Source organism: Erithacus rubecula (genome assembly GCF_903797595.1).
Source record: "Erithacus rubecula genome assembly, chromosome: 5".
NCBI lineage: Eukaryota > Metazoa > Chordata > Aves > Passeriformes > Muscicapidae > Erithacus > Erithacus rubecula.
Window position 1 is genome coordinate 22383954 of NC_136687.1, and position 19316 is coordinate 22403269.

The 19316-nt window shown below is 36.9% G+C and overlaps 1 protein-coding gene across 1 annotated transcript in view; it reads left to right on the forward strand.

Moving 5' to 3' along the window:
- The window catches only part of GRXCR1 (glutaredoxin and cysteine rich domain containing 1), a 38506-nt gene extending 24311 nt beyond the window's left edge, over nt 1–14195 (forward strand). The window contains exons 2-4 of the mRNA XM_079306719.1: nt 4659–4898; nt 11924–11989; nt 13972–14195. Coding sequence (XP_079162845.1) covers nt 4659–4898; nt 11924–11989; nt 13972–14151 — 486 coding nt within the window. The 3' untranslated portion in view covers nt 14152–14195. The remainder of the gene's footprint in view (nt 1–4658; nt 4899–11923; nt 11990–13971) is intronic.
- The last annotated feature ends 5121 nt before the right edge of the window (nt 14196–19316 follow it).

The window sequence follows — 19316 nt, forward strand, 5'->3', positions numbered from 1 at the left end:
ATTCAACAGTTAATTTTATAAATTCCCCACACAAACAGAAGTGAAATATCTGCTTAGACTGGCAGGACTGATCAGGGCCAAGGTAATTATGAGACCAATAGAAAAACATGGACATTTCTACTGCTCTTCAGCTGCAGCTGGGACAAAAAGTCAGGGATAAGATATACTGGGGAAATCTAAACCCAGAGATATTTGTGAGAGATTTGTGGTGTTTATCTGGCTTTCAGAAGAACCATGGAAGCCCCTGACTGTTGTACTGTTTTTTAAGAGCTACTGAGAGGTCTGTTATTATTGTCGAGGCAACTGTTACAAAGAAAAGGTAAATTCCCAAAGACATGTTTTAGGAGTGTGGTTCTCAAATATTTAATATTTTTTAAGCTCTAGTGATATACAACAATTTGTTTTGTTTTTTTTAAAAACTATCCAAAATTTTCAAACAACTTGGATATTCACATATTCTGTAATATATTTGTTGTAGTTATATTGACTACTGGGATTTCTTTAAAAAAAGGCACAAGATGTCTTATTTCAGTGGCCTTCTCTCTGTTTTATCATTTACTTAGTTTTGTTTTACTGACTGTCTCTTTTTTGGGGGGGAGGGGTTCATGTTTTTCATGTTTTTGTTTATAAATTTTGTTTCTACTACTCTTGCTCTCTCAGTATCCTGACATTTTAGGCTTTGATTTATCATCTGGTTTTGGCTAGTTCTGTATTTTCAGCCATTTTTCAGTCCCCAGCATCCTTTCATTTTGTTGCTCATCTGTTTGCTCATCATCTTGCCTTTTCTTTTTCACCAGCAATTTCTTCCTTTCTCTTGTGGTGCCACTTGATAATGAGCTCATAAATTTAGGCTCATGGATGACATCCCTCAAGATTTGCCCAGTAAGGATTATATTTAGTTGCAGCCATGTCAAATGGATGCCAGTGGGATGGCAGAGGGATGGATTTCTCCCAGTTTTACATCAGGACCAGGATGGGCAGAGCTTTGAACAAACTGGTCTAGCAGGAGGTGAACCTGCTCCTGGCTGTTGGAAGCAGGTGATCCTTAAGATCCCTTACAACCCAAACCATTCAATGATTCTATGATTCTACAATTTACAAAAGCCCTGGCTGACCTGATAAAGAAGTCTGGAAAAGACTGAGTCAGGCACAAATTAAGTAACGTTGTGGTTTTTTCATGTTCAGTCATGAACAGGATTGAACTGGTGGAGCAATTGCTCTTTCTCTCTAGCCAGAAAAAAAAAAGACAGCTGTTTCTTAGGCTGGAAGTGGCAGCTCTGCTGTGAAGTGATGAAGGTCATGCTACTGGCTGTTGCTGGCAACTTGACACTCCCAAGAAAAATGCAAGCAGAGTGTGCCCTTAGACTCTTGGGGAGATGGTAACACTGGACTGCTAAAGAGCTGTAAATGATGTAGAGGAGTGTTACTAAAGCAACTTCATTTCCCCCTGGAAACAGAAGTCCCTTTCTTGGCAATCTTTCTACACGGGCACTTTCTCTGAAGCATAACCTTGGCCCATGTGCACAGAATTTCCTGAATATGACACAATAGTTGCCACCTTAGGCCAAATGGTATCCATAAATGTTGCTTATTATCAAAAGAGAAAAAATCTTGCAACAGTATTAGAATAGTAAAGTAAAAAGCAAACCTTTATTTGGAAGGTTCCAGGTGTCCCAGTGGTGATGGGAACACCTGGCTGCATTTCTACAATTTTTATAAGGTTAATTAGTTAGGATATCTAATTAGGAGATTCAGTTGCCCCAATAAAGCAGCCCTGGGTCAACCCCTTGGAGTTGGTCCAAGGGCTTCTTTGCCCCACTTCTTGTTATGACTTCTCAGATTCTGGTTGGAAGACAAAATGTTCTTGTAGCCCATCTTCCTGACAATAAGACTAAACAGTATTTCAGGAAGGTACTACAAGTTTAGCTTATTGTTCTAATATATAGGGGAAAAGGTTAGAAAAAGTACTGGAGCAAAAACAATGCATTAGCTATCTGAAAATATATGAAAAATATATGGAAAGCTTAGGGATCATAACCTTCTTGCTTAAATGAGAATTTCACCTACAAGAAGTGCAAATAAGTGGTTAATGTAAGTTGCTCCATTGGTACATTCATCTGTTCATCTTCCACAGCTTTATTAATGTTTTGCCATGTCCATTAAACAGAGAACAGCCTTCTGTTTAATTTCACCTAGAGTTTTATGGTAAGTTACATGAGGTGATTCCAATTTCAAGTTTGCAAAGCAAAATTGTAAAACTTCATTTTCTAAAGTGTCTTTCTTTTCATTTGTTTACTTTCTTGTGACTTTTGCCACAGTTCCCACCTAGGAGGAAAAAGCACTGTGCTTACTGGTTTAATTCAAGAGTGTAATCTGGTAATTAAATATTACAGTTTTCAGCCTTTATATTGAAAAGTATTTATATTAGAAAAATAAGAATTAACATAGATTCTTACTGTAAACTTCTGGTTGTTCATTACCAATGTGGTTTTCAGACAGGTTACAAGAAGGATTTCTTTCTATGGTAGAAGTCCATGCAAGGAAAAGTTGTATATATTTGCAGCACAGAAAACAAGATTTTTATCATTTTTTTCCTGAAGAATAGTTTAATTAATATCCTTGATATTTTTGGGCAAACAATGGTATTTCTTCACTGCCACATTAGGAAAAAAAGAAAGGAATAAACATAAAAGTGACTCTTTGTACCCCCCTTCCACTTGATATCTTTCCGGATCACTTTACAACTTTCCATTTTTCCATCTCTTCAGCAGCTTATTTATATGCTGTAGGGACACCCACAGTCCTGATGCTTCACTAGATAATGACTGTCTGTACCTATGCTGCCAGCCTCTGGTGTCTGGGAACAAGCAACATTAGAGATTAGAGCTACGGAGGAACAAGAGCTTCCATTCTGTTGAGTAGTTGAGCACTTCAAAAATGTATTAACACTCCAAAGAAGAAGAAATGAGGAATATGTGAAAATTTCTATTTAAGAAATATTTCAAGAACTTCTTTTGGTTACTTATGAAAACAACAAACTCATCTTCCTTCAAGCAAACTGTATGTGGTTACTAAAATATTTTGCAGTATTTATGTAGAGTACTTGTCTTTTAAGGAGAGAATGAGCTAGTTCTTTCACTTGGAACATGTGAACAATATGCTGGAGGAGAGTCAATGCTGCAGTAGCAGTATAACATATTTTCAAGCTAGAAAATGGGCTGCAGAAAAGTAGCCCATTTTTATAAAACTTCTTCCTAAAATTGAGTTGCTAACATCCATTCTAAGACAAAAAATATTGACCTATCACAACACAGATCCTTTCCTGAATGGGAAAGGAAAGCCATGGCTACATATATTGGCAATTACCCTTCCAGCATCCTATAAGTGATCCATGAAATGCAAATATTTTTCCTGAGAACTCTTTACTATATGAAGAATCTTGCAAACACTTCTTTAGGTAGAATATACTTTTTCAAGTACTTTTATTATTGTATAGGTAGTAAGATAAATCATGACAGGTTATATTGCAAAATCTGCAATGGCATCTGCCCAATTTAACACCTATGTTTTTATAGTTAATTCATGAGATAGGTAAAAAATTATCTATTCACCCATCAAGGTTCATTTTCCATGCAGTAGTACACTGGAGTAGAGGTATCCTTGCTTTTACTTTCTAACTTGTGTTTTGCCTCCTGGAATACTGATGAAATAATTAAATATAGTTTGCTGAATATAATGCATAATTTGGAGAGCTTGGAAATGCATTATCATCCCTTTAAAAAGCTGGGATTTCAGTTATATATTTGAACATAATATCTTGGTTTAGAAGAATGATTCTCAGGCTTTTTGAAAATCTATCACACTCTCTTGGGCAAATTAATCCCTGTAGTATTTACACTATCTAATTTTTGTCATCCTAGAAAGGAAAGAAGTAACATAAATTTTGCCTATTGAAAAGTGGAATAAAAAGTCTGAATTGTAGTGTGAAAATTTTTCCAGCTAGCTGCATTAGGTTTTTAACTGGACATTGAATACACACAAAATATACTTTTTTATTGTTTGGATGTTAGAATAATTAGTTGTGGAACTACATGAAAATTAGGGATACATTTGTACCTTCTGCAGTCATAATCTAATTCAGCATGGAGACCTAAAGAGCTCAAAGTTAATGTTTGGTCATGCACACACTCAGGCTTGGATTAGGCTCCTGAAGCAGATTGTCAACAACACACGAGTTTAGTCTTAGTCTGGGTACTATCAGACTCTGTTTGTGCAAACACAAGTGAATATATTAATAGAACCAGACAACAGGGGGACAGTGTCAATTTATTCACATTTGGAAGTACACCAGGATCTAAAATATATCAGTTTCTTGAAAATAAATGTTGATTCACCATATATAAGACTTTCCAAAAAAGCCAAGTTGCATCTTACTTAAACAACTTGAGTTGTCTTAAATTGCCGTTTTCAAGAACTTCCTTCCTCCTGTTTCATCTTCATGTTTGAAAAAAATGTTGAATGGAATGTTGGATCCTATTTTTAAGATGCTGGTTTTTGGGTTTTTTTCCCCTTTTTAAATAATATTTGAAACAAAATTGCTCAATACTTGGAAGATATTAACCCTTTGCTTCAAGTAATGGGAACTATTTTTTTTCCAGGTCTCAGCAGACCCAGAGTTTGGCCGCATAGTCATTTATACTACCAGTCTTCGTGTGGTGAGAACCACTTTTGAAAGATGTGAACTGGTCAGAAAGATATTTCAAAATCACAGAGTTAAGTTTGAAGAAAAAAACATTGCTCTGAACAGTGATTATGGCAAAGAACTAGATGAAAGGTGCAGAAGTGTCTGTGAAGTTCCCTCACTCCCTGTTGTGTTTATTGATGGCCATTATCTTGGGGTAAGTAAAGCATGAACCTGTATTTTATTCTGCAGCTGGGAGGAACACATGAAAATCCTGATGAATGAGAAACAGGATTTTTAGGAAAATGCCTACAATGCTGCAGTGATGGTAACAAGCTGACAGAAATCTTTCTGTAGTATGCTCTGCACAGATCTTCACTGTTAAGATTGATCTGAAGATGCAAAAGATAACCCAGGAGAAACTTCTAGGAGGGGAGTAAGAGGCAATAATACATCTAAGATATGATCTTTTACTTTAAAAATATCTTATTTTGTAGTTGAAACCATGAAAATCTAGAGAAATATATTTTTTTCCTTTTGAGAACCTGTATCTATGATTGATCTAGGAAGATGAACACACAAAGCATAAACCTGTCATTTAGTAATATCTGTGTTGAATAAGAGACTAACTCTTGTGTCAGACTTCAAATATACATTGAATTTTAGATGATGTAGTCTGTATCAGGATCTGTAATCAACTGAACTTATTTTAGATGCAAAATTGGTTAATACTTACTTCTTAAAAAGTCTAGCTGTGAAAGAGTCCAACTCTGCCCTAAAGTAAGACATAAACTCCAAATGCAAAACAAAAATCCCAATTTGTGCAGTAGTATTCTAGATCTAGAAGCCTACTGACACTTCAAATCACCTTTTCATTGAACCTGTACTTTTGGAATGTATTTCTCATAGACAAAAAAAAATAAAATCTGGAAAGTGGCATAAAGAAAACAGGTTGAAAACTCAGAGAAGGTGTTTGTCTTGAGTGGTGAAAAGCTAGCAATTAGAGCTAACTGTGAGACTGTGATTTGTGAAGGCAAACTATATTTAAACACAGTGAGGTTACTGTGTTTGCATCACTTAAAGCTTTCATTTTCACAAAACATTTAAGTAGCAAAATACAGTGTAACCAACAATCAGGGACAATAAATATTGGGCGTGTGTGAACACTTTATCCTTTTTTCCCCGTCTCTTCCAGACTTTCCATGTGTTCTGCATGAATTAGGTTTCACTGAGCATTGTAACAAATGCATTTGCTGTCCTAGGCCCTGCCAGACCCTAGAGCAGCTGTAAAACCACCTGTGTGCAGAATATTAGCAGAGTGATTTTTACTTCATTGTAGAATATGCTTTTATCAAAACTTGATTTGGAGAGTTCTCCAGCCAGCCAGGAGTAGAAGTGCTACATTCAAGAGCAGTTTAAAATTCAACAGGATTCAGATGAAGATTTGCTCATCTAATTATTAAGTTAAAAAAGTAAGTAGTGAGTTATGTTTGACTCCAAGAAAATCTCAGTCCACGTGTGACCAATTTGTCAAAAGAATTCAGATAAGATACTGAAATGGATTAAACAAATTATTTGCTTAACTGTAGGAAGTGCCTGGATACAATCATTTTGGTATGATGGATGGCCCATTATGTCACTGCCAGTTGTTTTTTTTTGTTTTGTTTTGTTTGTTTGTTTTTGAAGATTGTGAGAAACTTGTTTTCTAAAAGAAGTGTGACAGAGTAAAAACCAATGAAATCTCATTAAAACTCTCAAAGTACTGTATGAGATTCTTTGGAGAGGTATAGAAATGAAGGCAATTAGGAAGGTAGCTTTCTATGGAAGAGACAAATCTACCTCCTACAGGTAAAGAAATCTGAAATGATGTAGTGCTCTGATGTAGTGACATTTATTGCAGCAAGGCAACTACACTTACACCGTTTAGCACAAGAAAAATAAAAGCATTGGACTGCTAAAAACCAGGAAGTTCCCCAGATATGGGATGTGTTTTCCTGCTTCTTTTCCTTTCTCTTTTTAAAAAAAATATTTTTCTTAACTTGATGAGGCACACTGTAGTTAGCTGGAACAAACTTTAGTTTAATGAAAGAATTAGAGTTATTCCATGTAAGAGTACCATTAATTGTGGAATAGCAGCTTTGCAGGCAGAGAACTGTGCAAGAGACAGCTCCTGTGCTCACAGGGAGCTGATGGCAGTGTGTGCATCACCTCCAGCACAAGGTTTGTGCCTTCCACACCCTCCACTAACTATCATCTTGGGTGGCACTGCTGCTTGCTGCAACACCCCTCAGGTGTGCTTCAGCTGAGGTGAGATGTGCTTAGTGTGATGAGGAAGCCGAGCTCAGAGTGAGCTGGGCTAACTGGGCTGTGAACAGAGCACCTGTGGCTGGTGGGATGCTGGGGAGGGAGAGCCCAGATGAGCCTCTCACCTACCCTGGAAAGAGACCTGTGTGCACTCCTTCTGTTTAGTAATGTGGCAAGCCCCACTATTTGATAGCATTTATTTCTCTGTCTTATTATAACCTCACAAGAGAATTGAAAATTCATTTATTTAGAGAAATAAGGAGGGGTGCATGTTGAGAAGTCCTGGCAATGACGGATTCCCCCCACTCCCAGCTCTGTCAACTCACCTGCAGAAGACAGTGCATTGTCACCCCAAAGGCAGTATCTTGGCTGGAACCTGTGCTAGGCTTGTGTTTCGTTAAAATGCTATTGAGAACTAATTACAGAATTTGGTCTCATTGGTAACAGTGGATATTTCTATAATGCTTTTTTATAATAACTAACTTCTGATATGCAAATGAAACACAGAAATCCCAAAACCTGGTGTGTCAGTAAATAAACTTCTTTTTCTTTCTGCTCTTTTTTTTTTTCTTTTTTTTTTCTTTTTGCATTTTGAATATTCATTTCCTGAAAAATCCCTCCCTGAAGGAGATTGCATGAAGCAGTACAAAGGAGAATCTGTATTGAGCTATGCAGCTTTCAGTGAGTCATAAGGAGAAAAAAAACCCCAACCCTGAAAAAATATGAACAGTTTTGAGTTTTGAAAGGTGAAAAATTATTATTAATGAAAGTAACAACAGCACCAAAACCCAGCATAAGTGCATCTGATAGAGTATTTTGTTCCCAAGCTATTCAGAAGCATGGACAAAGTTGTTTCAGCACTGCAGGCTGTGGGGATAAATATTCACAGTGCTGTGGAATTTATCATTGCCTGCACAGGGACAATTAAACAAATCCATGACTTGGGCAGAAGCAATAAAGAAAAAAATCATATTTAGCCCCTGTCAGGGAAAGTATTGCATGCTGAAGTACAGCAGGGCTTTTAATCTTCTCATTTTTTTCAGAACTGAACCATTGTATTTCTTGACACATACTGTCTAAATACCAGTCTGTCAGGAAATTGCTGTTTCTTTCTGCTGCATGCTCTTTACTGGGTGATCTAATCCCTTCTTTTCACCTGAGGTTGTCTCCATCTGAAATGGAATTATGCCATCTGCTGGGATACCAATGCAGAATAAAAAAATTACTTCCAGAAAACACAAAGCCACACACAAAAAAATATGGAGCATTCATTTAGTCTTATAAATGCATTCAGAATAGTTAAAGGTTTACGTCCTTCAAAGACCCACTCTCCTGGAAAATGGATGCAAATAAAACAGGCATATAAGTCATTCTTTGTAAATATGATAACTCAAAGCATAATGTTTTTAAAATATCTGTATTTTCTTTTTCTACTTGAAATATATGATTGAATTCCAGCATTCATTTGCCATACAAATCTCCTTGATTTTTTTCAAATATGTGAGTTTAAGACTGTTTTTTCTGAAGAAAATATCTCCTGTTTAGTTTTCCCAGCTGTAATAAATCCAAAACAGAGTGAGATTTATGGTGAAATTATTTTATTTGACATGTTGATCATTATCCTTTCCAAAGGATAATGAAGCTGTTTTTGTAGAAAACACATGTAAAATCTTTTTTGGGAAGCAGTTAATAGGAATTAACAGTTTCCTTTCAGCTGATTTCCAGTGGCCATATATCTTTAGCTGTTCTCCGTGTTTTGTTAAATACATTCTTCTGGTATTCACTTGATAGGAGGATATGAATGGCTTTGTGACAGCAAAACTATTATTTAATTATTGCATTCAGTCACTTAGCCTTTTCCCCCTTGCTTCCTCCATTTTGCAGTTTAACATGCCAGGAAGCACAGGGTTCAATTGCTTTTTACACATCAACCTTCCCCATTCTTTGCATAGCAAATCCAGGATTTCTGGTGCTGGTGCTACACTGCAGAGTCAATGTTCCTAGTTTATGGCAGATTTCCAGGCAGTTATTTGTACCCTCTGAGCATGTGGTGCTGCAGGCTGGAGGGAGTGTGAGCTGTGGGCAAAGGCAGGGCACACACAGGGCACTCACCCTGGAGAGCAGGAGCCTCTGATGGTGAAGTGTGTGAGTGCATTTGTGCTGCCTTGAAAGAGACCTCATGTGCTTAGTAAAGTAGGAAACAGGGCATGCAGTTTATCTGCACTGCAAATGTGTCCACAAGAGGGATGCTGCAGGGCCTGGATGATTTTTCTCAGTGTATAAGGAATGATGAGGAAGAGAGGCTGCTTCCCAAAACCTGCAGGTATTCTAGTAAAGCGGAATGTAGAGCCATATATCTGTGTTCATTCCTTGATGAAGAATGACATTGTGGAGATGGTAATGGTTTACATCCAAGATAGGCAGCAACAGACAGGTTTATTGCCAAGAGACTTGGGGCAGTAGAAAACTTGGTGGAGCTCATCCTAGTTCTACAGTTAATGGAAATTATATACAGGAATTTAATATTTGAAATATGATGTCAATTTCTGGATATTCTCAAGGGATAATTGAGAAAATAATTTTATTAATTAAAAGGGTTTGGAAAAAATGTTGAGTTATTTAGCCAAGTCTGTGGTATTTCCTTGCCAATAGAATATCTGATTACAACCCCTGAACTCCTCCAGCATGATAGAGATTCAGAAAAATTAATAGAGAAAGGATTCAAAGGCTTCTGCTTTGAAATTTAAAAAAAATGGGTAAAACCCCTGAAAACTCACTTCTCCCTGAAGATTATGCCCATTGTCCCTCATATTTCTGATGTTAATCTCTGGAACAGACTGTTTAAGGCTTCTTATAACTTTCTGAATAATTGTGGACTGACCACAACCTAGGAAGAAAAAGAAAGGCATCACTTTCTGGTCAGAAAGCAGCCATTGGACTTAACAGCTGCTTTAATTACTCTATTAATTATGGACTCTGTGTGTTCAGGCTGAAAGATCTAAAATGAAGGTTAACCTCTACAGACTTTTATTTATATTTTACTTGGGGCATCCATTAATCAGAGAAGACTAGAGTGGAACACTTTGATAGCCATTCTGATGTTTGGGTTTTAATTTAGAAAAACATAGATTTCTACTTTGAGAGGAAGACAGCTACTGACTGAATGTCATCAGAAATACAAATCCTTTAAAATATAAATCTATAACGGGAAACCTGTCAAACTTTTAATTACTGTGCTGTAAAAGCCAATTAGCATTATCATACATCATCACAGTAACATGGGGCAGAAGTGACAGAAGCTTTTCCCTATGGCAACAGAGAAGAGATCTTTTCCTAAAAGGGGCAAATTGAGGCTTGCCTGGCTTAAGGAATTTGGAGTGCTGCAATCCATCATCAATAAAGTTACAAATCCTTCATGTTTCTACTTCAGATGAGCACACAGGCTTTGTTTTAAGCTGTTGCAATGTATTCAGACCCTGAGCTAATACTCCACGGGCTGCCTTGGCCAGCCCTCACTGGTGTGCCATAGCTCCCATTGCCTGCTCCCTGTGTAGAAGCAGGGAAAGGTGAGAGGACAGGAGTGAGAGGGTCCAGCAGAGTGCCAAAAGCTGCTCTGCTGGGGACACAGGCAGCCTAATGCATGTGCTGGAGCTGCTGCCCATAATCTGTAATGGATTTCACTAGAGTCAGCACAATAAGGCTAGCTCATCAGTCCCCTATCATATTCTGTGATTAATTAGCTACAACTAATTACCTTGTGTCATACTTCTTTCAAATATCTCTTTGAAAGGATAACACTGTAAGTGTAGTATCCACTGGAAAAGTGGCTTTCCACATCCACTAAAATATTAACATTTTCCTTTTTAACTAAAATGATAATCATCAAACACAGAGTTAGAAGTGCTTCTGTTTTATACAAACCTAGAGCAAAGACTTTCTACAGGGAAAATAACCTTCGTAGGGTGTCATAAAAAGAACTTAGAAAAGTTTGGATGTCTTCAGTTGGCTTTTGGGCTACACTTGTAGCCACAGTAGTCCCCAGCAAGATTCTGTGAGTGGTTGGACACAGTGTTATGAACTCACCATGTGGTGGAGATGTGGCCAATTGCCCCTGGCAGCAAGTAAGCCCTGTGTATCTGTGCCTCAGTTTCCTCACCTTTTGTTAGTTTCTGGTTTACAATATTTAGTATTTAATGAAATTGGTTCCCTAAGTGAAGGATAGGCATTCAAATATGATGCTCTAATTAGAAGAGAAGGGAACAAAAAGTTCCATATGTTCCCTGACACTTCAATTTTGTCTGCAGGTCTCTAAGCATTTACTTTCAGGAAGAAAAAAAATCCCAATACTTCAGAAGAGCTTTGGTTTAGGACACAGCAATCCTAAGAGGCCAAATGTAGTCAGACTAAGTTATTACTTACTGTTGTGTCTGACTTTATTGTTGTTAGAGTATTTTCATTACTCTTTTTCTCCTTGTGTTATACATTAGGCACATTATGTCTTAATTCAATACTCAGCTGCCAGAATATTTGAAATACAATCTCCTCATTTTACTGCATTCTCTGATGTGTTGTATATCTATGAAATGATATTTTTTTTGACATGATAACTAGAAGTATTTCTTATTCTGTCAGGAAACATACCCTGTAAAATAAAGGAAGCACAATCAGAATTTCCAAGCTGTGTCACCATTTACAGAAAAGGCAATGTGATACGTCACCTGTTAACCAACTTTAGGCATTACTATCAGACCTGTGATTATATTCTTCTCTCCTTCTAGCTTTATTAAAGTTGACCTAATTGCAATATAATTAATGTGAGTCAAATTTGTCCTCAGACTATTTAAAATTTCAAGACCAAATCTTCTCATCATCTCTGGTTTTTTTTTTTTTTTTTTATGGTAACATGGCTGACATTTTTTATCTTCTTTTTCCTAATAGGGTGCTGAGAAAATATTACTAATGAATGAATCTGGGGAACTGCAGGATCTCTTAACCAAAATTGAGGTAATTGTATCTCTGCAAATAAATATAGGGACTATACATTTACTACTTGTAATGGAGCAGAGTTTCTTTTTTACAATTTCCTTTTCTTCTATTATAAACTGATGATCCTAAATGCTTTTTTGTTTTACTCTTTTTTGCACCCTCTTTTGGGGTGAAGGCCCTAAAATATTATTACCTAGCCTAATATGTGTCCTAATCTTGAGACAAAAAGTGCATATATAAGACAAACAATGTCAGACTACAGGAAGCTGATAACTGCTCACTGAATACAACCACTGCTTATTTAACTTTTGATGGTTTTTTGGTGTGTTTGGCTGGTTTAGTTTTTTCTTTCCCTCCTTTTTTTTCCTCAGAAATGGGTTTACTGCAATTGCAAGGGGCAGTCTGTTTTCTTCATTGCTGGAGATGTAGAATGGTTCCACAACTGCCATCTGTTCAAGGAGGAAATGGCCATTGTTCAAGAAACTGAACTAAAGCAATTTTGCTTTGTTTTTGAAACTTTTGTTAGTTCCCCTAATTACATGTAAAGGTGTGTGTATATTTATATGCCTAAAAAGCAATAATGAACATACAGATAAAAAATATTCTCTTAAACTTTTGAGATTATTTACAATAATGCTCAATGAAATAAGCAATAATCAAAAATTTTGAAAGATGGGAGCACACCTGAGATAAAAAGAACATTAATTTTACGTAAAATATTTCCAATCTTTGTCCCTGGATGAGCTGATAGTATAGGAGCTGTTTGTCTTGTGAAGAAGAAGAACAAGTTTATGAGCTACAGAAAAAAAAGAAAAAAATACCGTGTTTACATGTTTGTCTGAGTTTTCAATAGATGAATGCCATTATTAATGAGTTTATAGAAATATTTTCCATTTTTCTTGATGGTGCTCCTGTTATAAATTTTCTGTGGGTATTTTACTCTGGAAATAATTTGTGACTAATTTTAATGGTACATAATTTCTCAGACTGACAGTAGCAGGAACTGTATGGATTTTTGTTCTTTTTTTGTGAATAAACCAGCAAAGTCCTTACTCGGCAGTGCAATGCTAAAACGTGGTGGTAAGTACTTGAAGTGGCATACCTTTCCTTTCTCTGATTTGAAGTATAAGGAAATAATTAAATAAACTAGCCACATTTTCAGCAAGTAAATCTTAAAAGTATCTTTCAAATCTCTTCTTCTATGTTCTACCATCTTTAATGCAATAAAAAAATAGAATAAATTTATTGTTTTACTTGGGAATTGGGACAATTGAGAGGCCTCAAGCCTTCCTTGCAGCAACTTTCTCTGGGTGGAACTGTTGGACATTGATGATCTGTGTTAAAGCTTCAGCATTCTACACCCATACATTTGAATACACCACTTATTTCCTTGAGTTCTACTTGTCAGAAGCTATGAATTGCTTTTTGATATCATCAGCTTGAACTGTAATAGTATAATATATTCAGTATGAGCATGCAAATGTTGGAAGTCATAATATCTTAACATAGAACACAGAAAAAACCCCATCAGCATAAACTGCCTGGAGTTTGGATTCAATCATTGCAATACCTCCTAGATTTAATCTAGCCCTAAACAATATCCAAGTGATGTATGCAAGCTAAGTATAGACTCAGGCTACTGAGGTGTAAGGTGCCCAATGACCCTGCAGTGAGCCTCCCTGATGATGCTGGAGTCAGTGAGTCGGGGGATTCCCTGAATCCTTCACGGAGGAATCAGAGTGCAGGGATTGAATTAAAGCCTTTGGATGGATTGAAGTACATTAAGGCACTCACACATAAAGTGAACGTTTAAGTACAAGTAAGTTAGTAAGTTTTAGTAGGAGCTCTAGTGCTTGTAGTTAGTAAAAGGTCTGGATTCCAGATATCAGTATGTTTTCAACCTTCACTCGAAGCTCTCGAGCTAGTGCTGTGGAATCCAGACCTTTTACTTGTGGTGGCCGATGAGGTAACATTTTTGTCCCTCTTTATTCTTTGAGCAGAGAGTCCAGCTCCCCCAGGAGTGCCTCTCCTGCGGGGGCTTTGGTTTCCTGCCGTGCTCAGCGTGCCATGGGAGCAAGATGTCCGTGTTCCGGAACTGCTTTACGGACTCCTTCAAAGCCCTCAAGTGCACCGCCTGCAACGAGAACGGGCTGCAGCGCTGCCGGAGCTGCGCGGGCTGAGAGCACCTCCCCTGCTCCAAGCACTTCATGGTACTGCACCAGTTTGTAATAGGGGTTTTTTAAATTATTCCATTTATTCAAAACGGTCAATAAAAGTCCATTTGTTGTATATGGCTGGTTTGAGCATTTGAGCTTTTTAATCTTCGATTGTCGACCATATCGGGAACTCTGAAATGCATCTTTCTAGTTTTCTTAGAGAGAAATTTGTAGTCTGGAAAACTTACATGAATTCTTTTTTTCCTATATGGGATAATTAGCAATCATATGTGGTTTTGAGTACTGCACTCAAAATTACAGCAAAATTAAGCTTAAACTTCAGGTTATTGAGCAGTGCTTTTCAAAATCAGTGAGAATAAAGATTTAGTAATGTGGACTAGCCCAAGACTGTTCCCCAGCACTTCCCTAAAAATCCACTAGGGCTGAATTCTGTCCTGAATTCTATGTGGCAACAGAAGAACAGAAACATTTCTTGAAAGTCCCATGAATCAGTTTTGTGTTTTAGTACTGCTTTATCTTTGTTACAAAATTCATGTTGTTAGGCAAAGTTACATAAACATTTAATATAGTAGATATTAATAACTGTGGTAGTATCTCAGAGCTTTATGATCCTATATGTCACAGTAGACCTTATAATTCAGTGAGGACACCTGACAGCTTTATAAATTGCATATAGAGTAATTGAGGATGAGATTTCAGCTTTTTCAGCTTAGTAATAGTTGTGGTTTGATGACTAGCCTGATGTGATTGTTTCAGGGCATCTGTTACCCAAATCTATGGCCAGAGAACTTTGGTGGATTTACCCAGTACAAGCACAAGAGAATTAGTCAGAGATCAGTCTCAATGGACTCCACACTGAATATATTCCAGTTTGGCAGTGCATTACCATTCATGCACTTCCACAGAATACTTTTTAACAGGGTACCTTTAGTGAGCCATCACCAACTGCTTGGTTTGACATTGCACATCTGCTTTGTGTTCCTGCTGTCAGTCTGTGCTGGCACAAGTAGTGGAAAGGTAGCAGAACATTTCAGCACCTTGCTGAAATTGGTGTTGGCTAGAAAAGTCTTCCCTGGTAGTCATTTCACCCAGCCCAAAGACCATTAGCAAGTGTTGAACCCTGTCATTTATGCTTCTTGCCCCATTCTTTGTAAAGTTGTGCTGAATGGGGTTTAAGATAAGTGGGGTTTGCTTTACTAGATTTTGTTTACTCTGGTTGGGCACCCCATTTCCCTTTCCTCTTTCCCATATAACCTTCATTAATTTCTCTGTGATGAAAAACTCAGGTATTCTTTCAGTGTTCTGGGCACAGCACAGCTGTGGTATAAAGCATGACAGCCACACCTGCACAAAACATAGCTTGCCAAAAAAACCCCTCTGAAAACCTTTGCTTTTCTAATGCCTTATTCTCCTCACCTGAATAATCAGACAACCTTCCTTCCTTCACCTCTCTTCCACTTGCTGTGTCTAGGGGTGGTAGCTGATGCTGAAGATTTGAACAAGTTGAGCTTACTTATTATTTCAACATTTGAATCTAAGGGACTTATGCATATTCTATTACATATTGAATGTGCAGGCTTGAAAGTGCTTGTACAATCCTACTGCTTCTACAGATTCTACCTTAGGGCTCAGAGGAAGCATCTGGATCTTTGGCATAACATGAGAGAAATTGCATTTTATACAAAAGCCATCCATAATGCTTAGTAGCACCCCAGCTATAAAACTCTGAATTGCAGATGTGCTTGCTTTTTTACTGCATGGGTAAGAAGAAAAGAAAGAAAATACATTACCCTTCTTTTATTTAATAGTTGTGTGCCTTCTATTTCTGGCTAGTATTGCAGCCCAGACTGGCATGATACAGAATGAAAGGCAGCATAAATCAGAATACTGATGATTAGAAAGTCATCATGTCCAAAGCATGAAAACAAACTTTTTTAGTTTTTAAGTTGCTATGGGTCTAGAGAGGGAGAACATTCACAGTAGTGAACACTGAACTCAAGATGACATACTCAAATTCATCCTTGAGGGAAATTACTAGTGAAGAAAATCCCAGTGCATTTGTTATACTGTAGTTCCACAGTCTTCACCCCTGAGAAGACATATTCCTTGATGAGATGTTTCATATCACCATTCACCCAGTGAAGTACCATTTCACTGAATTACTATTTGTGACAAATTATGTTAAACGTTTTCAGTTTCACTGAAAACAAAATTCCTTCATTGACTTGGAAGAAGGGTTTGAAGCTGGTTTTCCTGCCATTCAGCCAAACAGAAAAGGACTTCTCTCTGGAGTGAAACAAATCCACTAAGTCCCATTTCTTTCCTGATTTGTCTCCAGGAGCTGTGAAAGAAACATAGAGAGACTGTCCTAGGCAAGGCTCTGACCCTTCAGAAGCACTTAATGCCAGTGAGCAAAGATAAGGCAAAACCTCCTTAGTTTTCTTTTTAGAAGGAAAAATGATGAAAGCAAAAGGTCAAGTTTAGCAGAATCTTTTTTCCCCCCCGCCAAGGATCTTTATGGGAGCCACAGCACACTTAATGCTGACAAACATAGCATTCTTCAGGCACTGCATATTTTCAGTGTACTAGAAAAAGATCTTTTCTTTCCTCTCTCATCAACTGAATTACTAGCTTTTTCTCTACAGCTATATTTTTCTTATAACAGCCTATGTGAAAAACAACACTTCTTTTTTTTTTTTTTTTTTTTTTTTTCAAGCTATTTTTACTCTATTGTTTACAATCTCTGCTAGAGTTTTGGGTCTGGCTTCTCAGTTCTCCCAGCCATCCTAGAAATACTAAGTGTGACAGAATGACAACATTACAAAGGCAAGCCCAGGAGCCAGTTGAGGGATATGATGGTTTCTAGTATAAGAGATGCATCAGGCAGCCAGCAATATAGCAATATAGCTTTTAAGTCAGTCTGAAATAAAATGAGGTATGCAGCTCTGTTCTACTGATTTACACCAGTAGTGCATCTTTATTTCCAAGGAGTTAGCAGCTATGACAAATAAGGCTCATCCAGCTGCATCCCTGTACAGGAAATTTTCTATTTCTAAATGCATCAAACTCTGCTTCTCTTGTTTCTGCCCTCATGACAAGGCTGAAGCAAGGATCCAGGTAAATGTTCTCTGCCTGACAGCTCACCATATTGACATATATGAGCTAGTATCAGAGAGCAAAGTAATCCTTAGGCTGTTTCTTTGCAAAAGTCATTATGACCTTAAGAATGAGAATGGTTTGGAGTCTTCAGTCCAGTGGCTTGCAGCACTGTTTCCAGTGCACTACATATCTGAGCATAAGACTGTTCTCCATAGAGAATTTTGTTGTCACAGGAGCAGAGTGTAAGAAAATTTCTTGTTCTAATTAGTGAAGACCATATCAAACAGGGTGCTCATGCTCTTCCTGTTTTTTTTTTCTTTGTAATGGCTTATTTCAGAGCAGTTTTCTCACTTGCACTAAAGGACTAAGGATTATAAATTTTATTTAATGCTTCACTATATAGAAACATACTTGGGTTTTTTCTGTTGAGGGGTAGTTTGTTCTTTTAACATACCAATGGGCATTAACTTTCTGAGTAAAAAATCTGGACATTTTCAGTAAGAAATAGTGCATCTGGGACTTGATTTCCATTCAAACTCTTTGTTTCCATGGTATATTCATTCTAAAGAAAACAGACAGGCTGCCTTATGTGTCAACAGCCGACTGTAATAAAATGTTTTATATAAATTTGGAATGGTGAGAGTTTCTGCAGGCAGTGCTGCAAAAAAAAGCTTGGCCTTTTATTTAAAGCTAAAAACTACATCAGACATAGATCTTCCTGACCTCCATACTTAATTCTGAAGTTTTCTGAACTCAGGCATGGTCCTGTCAATGAATGAGAACCATCCTACTGATTTAGTTTCCTGGTCAGCTGGATCTAGCCTATCTTCCTTTTACAAGTGAAGTGCTGTGAAATGCAGAATTATGCAATCAACTCTACACTGTGTATGGCAAAAATACCTCTTTAAAAGAAAGAACGTGGTGTGTCCTAAAGCCCTCCAAGCTGTACATTCACTTTGTGATTTACTTCTCCTATTCCTGTGAACTCATAATAATGAATGAAAAGGATCTGATAGGTCTTGAAATAAGTTAATTCAGCTGTAAGTAAATGTGCATTGCTAGAAAACTTGCTGCTTTTGACTTTAATGCCCTGTGAAAAAAGTTACAAGAATTTCTTGAGAATTTTGGAGTTTCATTAATGAAAATAAGGAATGAACCTCACTTGAGTTTCACAATTTTCATGAGTAAATACCTAATGGAAGACACTTCAGGTACTGTTCCTAGCTATTGGCATTGTATAATTGCATTAAAATGAATTTTATTCTTTTAGCTTGAGATACATTATTTTACTACAAAAGCACTCAACAGGAAGTGTTTATGTCCCAAATAATTCAGTAAGGAGAAAAATTAAGATTGCTTAGCCTACTTTAAATAATTTAGAGATGATAGTAAAGGACATTGTAATCCAACAATAACTTGAAAAGTAAAAGTTATTAGAACTAAATCTTTATGTCTAATCCAATTTCTCTTTCTTCTAGCATTAATTTGCTTAGGAATAGTGAATCAGGAAATAATTGCTTTAGAAAGAAGTGACTGTGAAAAAACACTTGCGGTTTAAGCTTCTAGCTTATCAACTCCACTTTGAAAAATTGGTTTCAAATGAGTCAAAAGATTTATGAAAACCAATGAGTTTTCCATTCAAGAAAAACCACTATGCAATAAGACATATACTGCCATTCTCTCTTTGAGGTCTTATATTTTTGCTACTGATGGAAAAATCACCCTATTGAAAACAAAGGTTTATTTAAAAGACAGAATAATCAGAAATGTATTTCAACAAAAATAATTTTCTTTTAGTGGTCTGAAATTTGGAATTTTATATAAAATAAATATGCTGCAGGGTAATGCTCTTTGGCAGCTGACAGAGTTATATTTTGATCTGGAGAAAAACATGTTGTGACAAGATAAAACAAGCAATAGTTATATGACCAATCAGAGGAGTTGACTACAAGTTGCTATTTTCATTATTGATTGTGGTCTGTTCAAAGTAGGCAAATGATGATCAATAAAAATTAATCAAACATCACCACATAAATGTGAGCACTCATCAGCTTACCACTTAGAAGTGG